General features: G+C 34.7%; 1 protein-coding gene across 1 annotated transcript in view; it reads right to left on the reverse strand.

The window, feature by feature from the left end:
* Positions 1 to 7941, reverse strand: part of tbc1d22a (TBC1 domain family, member 22a) — a 149313-nt gene that overhangs the window by 101737 nt on the left and 39635 nt on the right. The window contains exon 6 of the mRNA XM_016234144.1: positions 2685 to 2813. Within this exon, the coding sequence (XP_016089630.1) occupies positions 2685 to 2813 (129 nt within the window). The remainder of the gene's footprint in view (positions 1 to 2684; positions 2814 to 7941) is intronic.

Here is a 7941-nt window from a genome sequence, read left to right on the forward strand (position 1 = left end):
TTTTAGGGGGGCGTGGCAGAGTCTTAACTTTGATAAAGAATATCTCTTTGGGTTTGAGACTTTAGTCTTTGCAACTTCAGGGATCTTATCTATGCACAATCAGCTTGTAACACTCCAAAGAGAAAGGAAAACTTGAAATCGCATCATATGACCCCTTTAAGAAAAAAAAAAATAAGAAAAATGGAAAAAGGTTGTATATTTGTCTGTTTACCACAATATGCAAGCGTTACAAATTTAAGGAACATTACACCAATGCACAGAAATCATGCAAAAACCGGGCTGCATGCAAAATGTGGGACACGGCTAAAAATTACATTTAAACATTGTTTAAATTAAAGTATTGCTTCTTCAAACATATCGCTACTTCAATTGAAAAACAATTTAACATGTCAAAATTATGATGCTGCATGATTTTAATTTGTTGGACACACTCGAGAGGGTTGAGAGTTCTGCGGTGGGACAACATTTAAAGGGGGTGCAACTACAGCTGTACGATTAATCGTTAAAAGATCGCGATCTCGATTCAGACAACCACACGATCTCATTTCTAAATGACAACGATTCTCCCGTGTCTATTAAACCTTTGACAAAGTCTTACCGGATCATTCAAATCTGCGTTCTCACTGCCGCTGACACACAGAAAGCAGTTACCATGTTTGGTTAAGAAACAGCTTCACAAACAGTCTTTTCAACTACACCAGTGTTTCCCCTAGGTCTACGGCTTTGCGTTTTTTTTTGCACTCCTTTTTAAATGGTTAAATTACATTTTATTAATCAAAAAGCATGTCTAATTAATTAAAATCATGAAACTTAAACAATTTAACATGAATTTATTAAAAGTTTAACAAATATTACGTTTAGGGCCCTATGAAATGTTTTATTTGTCCAACCTTATGTGTTATTGTAACCAAATTCTGGTTTAGCATGTCTAATTTGAAAGCATAAAACAAGTTTAATTTATTCTTACAATAGCCTTATGATTTTTTTGCTCAGAAATTCTGTGTTGTGTATTTACATTTTGTTTTAAGGCATAAAACATTTAATCTATCTTTTAAGTAATGAAAATTAAATAAATAATTTGAAAATTTTTTTGGAAAATAAAGGTCATTTAATATTACAATTAAAACATTGAAGAAATATTGAATGCTTATTCCTTAAAAATAAGGTTTTAATAATTTTAGTAGTAGTAGTAGTAGTAGCAGTTACGTACATTCTACTCAACAGTAGTAATATGTGAGTAACAGCCAATGCCCTCAAGTTAAACCGAACTTTTATTTTGGCGGGTTGCCGTGAATACCATTACATTTCTGTGCGTGTATGACATGAGGATAGTTTTACTCAAATTAAACGGTCAAATGCTGATGAAGTGACTCTCAGAGCAGTTCTGGAGATGTTATTCATGTGTTTATGTCCTCATTAAATGTCCTCATTATGTCCTCATGTGTTTATGTCCTCATTGAAGCGTCACGAGCACTTCAGTACGAGTACTACACAAAACCGCGCGTCTGCGTCATTCATTAACACAGAGACACGCAGAATTCATTTTTAAATAGGAATCTTTTTGCGGCTTAATATTTACAAATACTAGTGGGAGTGTGCTTATTTGTGTGTGTGTGTGTGTGTGTGTGTGAGCGCGCACATCGGGCGGAACTCCGCTGTGCGTGATACAGAGAGCGCGACCATAACGTAGAGACCGAAATGACATGCCGTCGTGTAAATAAGATAAATAACATAAGGCTATTAGTTTGCTTAATAAAAGAAGGTATAGACATGTTCTATAGGAAAGGCAACTTTAAATGACTTCTGTTGTGATCTGGCGCTATAGAGAAAATATAGCCGCCCCCCCCAAAATAATGGCAGGGGAAACACTGTACACAGTATTATTTCTGTCGTAAAGTCATTCATATTATCACAGAAATACTGGGATGAAAGTTTATAATTCAGATATAAACATTGATGTCTATGGTGGCGCGACCAAAATAGAGAAAATACGCGTTTGAAAGTAACTGCCACATCACGTTTGTCGATTGCATTGTTTCGCCACTAGGTGGCGAAAAGTGACTTAAAAAATGTATAATTGAATGAATCATTTATTCAAGAGAATGGTTCAAAAACGCTGATTCATCCCGTAGGTTTATGAGTCGTTGAATCATTGATTCAAACTACTTTTTCATAATTTTAATATTAAATTGGTGTATTAAATATATTATATTTTAAATACATGTACACTACCAGTCAAAAGTTGTTGGAACGTAAGATTTGTAATTTTTTTTAAAGAAGTCTCTTCTGCTCACCAAGCCTGCATTTATTTGATCCAAAGTACAGCAAAAACAGTACAATTTTGAAATATTTTTACTATTTAAAATAACTTTCTATTTGAATATATTTAAAAATGTAATTTATTCCTGTGATTTCAAAGCAACATTTATCTGAAATATAAATATTTTGTAACATTATAAATGTCTGTATCGTCACTTTTGGTCAATTTAAAGGATCCTTTCTAAATAAAAGTATTAATTTATATGTGAAAGTTCATTTTATTTTAGATAGCATCTCATCTAGCACATCTTACAGTTCTAACATAAAAAATATGATAATTTGGACTAATAATGCATATAAGGAGTAACAGAACACCAGTTTGTATCTGAATCATAGGAAGAGTATCTAGAATTAAATGTAGTTACCTGTCTGTATGTGTCCTGATGGTGTTCATCATTACGGGAGTCGTAGTACTGCTCAATAAAGCCAAAATATTCCTGCCGCTTTCTATGCAATGTGCTTTCTCTCCGCTCTGCATTGGCTGGCAGGTACCCCTGTAAAGAGACAAGCAAATACAAAAGCTAATGTTTACACCAGGCCAGACAAGATACCTCTAAATCAATCTGATATAGATCTGCACTCGCCAACAAAATGTTTGTTTGCCTGCATCCAGCACAATAGCTGTTAACTTGAAGTCAGCTGAAATAAGAATTCTGAAAAGTTTTAAGGTTTCACAGAGTTTGGGGCCAAAAGTTTGATATCAGTCACATTTAAAGTTACATTTCCTCTTATTACTTGCCACAGCAAGAGAATGAGAACGCAGCAGATGTTCAGGCCCAGAAAAGAAAGTCTCTTGATAAAGTAATTGATTGCATGAAAATCTACAAGCACAGAAATCCATTTATCACACAAGACGCTCCCCCATGTGGCTATTTTTTACTTCCACACTCAGACAAGTTTTGTGACAAGATGTATGTGTGCCAAGGAGAGCTCTTCTTTATGCTCCATTAACATATGTACATGTAATTAAGTCTAACAGACTAACACATTATAAATAATGTTCAGATTATTAAAAGAAAAAGCACACCACAGAGTAGGCAATTAATAAACCTGATGTTGTACATGGGAGTTTTTCTTCAATTCTAGAGTCTTTTGACCCTGTGTGTGTATTTGTATATATATATATATATATATATATATATATATATATACACATACATACACACACAGTGCATATACATAAATAATTTTCCACTTTTTAAACCAACAACTTATTTCAATCATATCTCAATTTGTATTTAGTTTAATAACACTTTATTTTAAGGAAAAATTCTCACTATTAACTAGCTGTTAATTAGCATGCATATTCCAAGCATGTTTAATAGTACTTATTAGTATTGTTTATTAGTATTATTAAGCACATATTAATGCCTTATTCTGCATGCCCATATTTTAGATCCCTTAATCCTACTCCATACTTAATCTTAACTACCTTACTAACTATTAATAAGCAGCAAATTAGTTTATTGAGGGGAAACTCTTCATCAACAGTGAATGTGTTCCCTATTCTAAAGTGTTACCATAAAACTATATAGAAATTACTTTTTTTTTCTTGCATAATTTGACAAAGCAAATAAATAAATACATAAATAAAAATCTAAGGAAATTATTTTCACTAGGGATATTTTCCTTGGATTTTCTTTGTTGCCTTCACACATCGTGTTTAATCTCATGAGAAAATTTACCTGACAGTGTTCGTGTTAACTTAAAATTAACATATTGGAAGATGCATTAATTTTTAGATCTGATCATTTCCCTAATATATTTGTTTTTTCCATTAGCAAAGGGATCCAGAAAACGTTATAAAGACATAAAAGACATAAAAAGGGCAATAGAAGTGATGTAACAGCAATTTTGAGAGGTCACTAGGCATTAGATCAGAATAACTGAGCCGTATAACAGCAGAAATATCAAGCTGCTTCACAGGATCAGAACAAACCAAACAGTTCCCTTACTGTCTAATAATAATGGCCACATATATGAGGAGAATGGGCATCTACCTGTCTTTTTCAAACTGAGAATATTGTTACTATATTAGGATCTATATTACACAAAATATATTTTATATATAAAAAGATGCTCGTTCATTCATTTTTATTCATCAAAGACTCCTGAAAAACTATCCCGATACAAAAAAAAATCAAATGCTTTCTGAAGGATCATGTGGCATGAAGACCGTAATGGAGTAATGGATGATAAAAAAAATCAGAATTATTCTACATTATTTTAAAATATTATAATATTTCACAATACTATTTTTTTTTTATCAAATAAATGCAACCTTGAGCATAACAGACTTTATTTGAGGAAAAAAAAAAAAAAAAAACCTTACCGATCCCAAACTTTTTAACAGCAGTGTATAAATACGGAGCAAATATATTGAACAATGTGCTCCACTTTAAAATTAGGTTGGGTCAGGTCAGTGGCAAGGTCTTGTTTACTGTCTGGCTTCCACCATCAAAATAATGTCTCTGCAGACCTCTACCAGAACTGGTAACTTCCAGATTTAACAAAGATCATTTTAACACAGATAATCTACAAAAAGAACTGCTCTCATTAATAACATCCACAAAAGATGACACCACTGATCTGGCACACATGTATTAACGCCGCATCAGGTGAAATAAACATGAAATGAAGTTGTTGTTCTCATTTTGTCGCCAGAGAAAAAGAGAGAGAACGGGGCATTGTTCACAGCAGGTGCAGAGGTCCAGGAACAACAGGCCGGTAATAAATGTTTCCCAGCAGCTGGGTTTGGATGAACACACGCGTAAGGTCTGTGTCCAGGCGCTGGCTCTGCATCAACCCGCTCCCACCTGCTCACGACGGGACGCCATTACTCAAACACCTCGTATTAGTGCGACTGAAACCACCATTTAATCATCTGCACAGCTTTATCCTTTTATTTATTAAAGCCCACCGTGAGCTATTTCACCGAGTGTGGGTGGGTGAGAAAGAGATGGGTCTTACACCCAAAAAAAACAAGTTACCACAGAGAATATGAGACACTGGGGTAAGTCTTTTTTTTATCTTACACCTACAAAATGTTATTTTGGAACCCTCATAACTGCACTTTTAAACTAGTACAAGCCAACTTTTCAGCAGTTATTGTTGTCACACCCACAAATAAGCAAGGCAGCAGGGGATTGTGGGTATAATTTCTACACATCTGGGTAGCTGCACAAAAATAGACCAAAGAGAAGACACCAGCTCTTTTCGTCTGGGCAATGGTGCCATTACCTCAAGTAATAAAATGCGCTGTTACAGGGCAAACATTTCTATAGTGTTGGCATCATGTCTAGAGATCAGATAGATGTGACGTTCTCTTCAACAGGTTTCACTGGCTTTCAGTCATGCCTGAAGAGACAGTCATCACAGGAAATGAAACAGGAAGCCAAGAAGACTCCAAAGTAGCATTGATTTCCCCCGACAACACAAATCACTCAGTGAAACTGCTAGTTGCACTGACAACTAATAGATGTCACATTGATATGGCACTTACAGATGATCGCTAGGCTTTTCTAGGTAGTTGCTAAGCAATTACTAGGGTGTTCTGGGTGGTTGCTAGTGTGTTCTATCTAGTTCCTTGCCAACTCCTAGGATGCTCTGGATGTTTGCTAGATGATTACTAGTGATTGATGATTGACTAGTGATGATAGTGACTTAGAGATAATTAGCTGTTGTTGTTCTGTAAGGTGGTTTCTAGGTTGTTATTAGTGTGTTCTAGATGGTTTCTAGGTGGTTGTCAGGCAATTGCTATGGGGATCAAAATAGTTTCTAGGTGGTTACTAGGGCAATGTTAGGTTTGTCACGATATCAGATTCTACTACACGATTATTGTATTCAAAAGAATTCACATAATTTATTGGATATATAGCAATATCGTTAGAAATCATGAAAACACAAATAATGCTATTATCAGTCCAGTTGTTATTTATTTATCAATGCTATTTATTTTACAAAAAAATATTAGTAGTTAATAGTCTCTTATGGCTTAAGAGAAAAAGTTTTAGTCGACTAAATATCATAAGATTTTAGTCGACTAAATCTACAGTAAATTTAGTCGGCTAAAATCTAATGGGTTTCCAAATTCACTTGGTTTGATATTAAGGTTTTATTCATGATAGACACCGATTTAACTGTGGTGACACACAACATGCCTTTATGTTAAAATTAAATAAAACCACTTCTCATAAAGAACAAGAACATGGTCTTCTTTTTAATGAAATACCAATGGTTATATAGGATAATTATGCATTCTTTATAACGACTTGTTTACCATATTCTTCATTCTTTCAAGCAGACATATTTATTTCTATAAATACATTTAGATTAGTCTTTAGGGCTACTAAAGTGATTCAGTCAAGAGCAATGAGTGATGTTCTGTCTTTCTTTTGTTGGTTGATTAACATCAATGCCACAGACAATAGCAACTAAATTAGGTTGCTGTCCATTTAAAACCGGATACACGGATGCAATGTACTGATACACGTCCAACATTCTCCCAACTGTTTATGTTCACATAAGACATAACTGAGTGTTTACGTGAATACTCGTCAAAACAGACAATTCGTCATCAATTTGTATGTATTTCTCGGTTCATGAGACGCAAAAGAGTACTCGTGTGCTGTGTGAGAGGCGCTGCTTCGGTGTGTGCGCTCAGAAAACCGGACTGAACTGAGTTCTCTTTTGCGTCGTCAGATTTATCCATATGTCTGCTCTTCTCTTACTCCCAGATATCGACATTTCTGTACGTTTTATGAGACGTGCAGCAAGTGGATGTTAGCTTATGTCCTGCTGGTTCATATGTACACATCTAACCTCGTAATTATGCAGCAGATTCGTTCTTCCCGAATCTCTTCCCAAATCGTCCCTCCCTAACATTTTCGTCTAGTTTTTATTCGTTGACGAAAATGTCAATAGATTTTCGTTATAGTTTTTGTTATTCAAAACGAGTTTTAGTTCGTCATCATCTCGTTTTCGTCGGTGAAAAAAAATGTTGACGAAAATTAGGACAAAAATTATTCGTCAACCAAATTAACACTGGTTTGTAAAAGCTGTTTTTAAATGCATGTTTTAGCCTAAGTTTTTGCTGCATTTACACAGTTTTTAGTAGCTGGTGCCAGCAGTGTAAGGAGTTTGAACGATTTTAAATAGTGAATCATTTTGCAAAGCAATTGGTTAATTTAATTCAAAGCTTTGAAAAGGTTTGTTTCTCCCATCACTACTTAGTGGTACTGTGTCAAAGTACAACAATATATGCAAATAACAACATATTTTTACTCCAAACTCACAGTATAATGTCAATCGAGGGTTTGAAATAACTTCCTTCTATGAACCTATGTATGGAAGAATATTCAGGACTTTTTTTCAAAAGAAATTGCAAATTGAATTTTCAATTGCGTTTTCCATATGTGGATGCATAAATTGTGATCTAAATGCAACTTCAGGGGATAATCACTGCATTTGGGGTCAAAAAGACAGAATTATGTATTGTGCCAAGAAGGTCGTCTGTTCATTGACACAGGCACGGATTGATTAGCAGCTGCCTTTAGCGAAAACTTTACCGATTACCTCAAGCATTCGGCACGGTCGTCTGTGAGTGACGTCACCTCCCAATAC

This window comes from Sinocyclocheilus grahami, unplaced genomic scaffold (assembly GCF_001515645.1).
Source record: "Sinocyclocheilus grahami isolate Dianchi unplaced genomic scaffold, SAMN03320097.WGS_v1.1 scaffold445.1, whole genome shotgun sequence".
Lineage (NCBI taxonomy): Eukaryota > Metazoa > Chordata > Actinopteri > Cypriniformes > Cyprinidae > Sinocyclocheilus > Sinocyclocheilus grahami.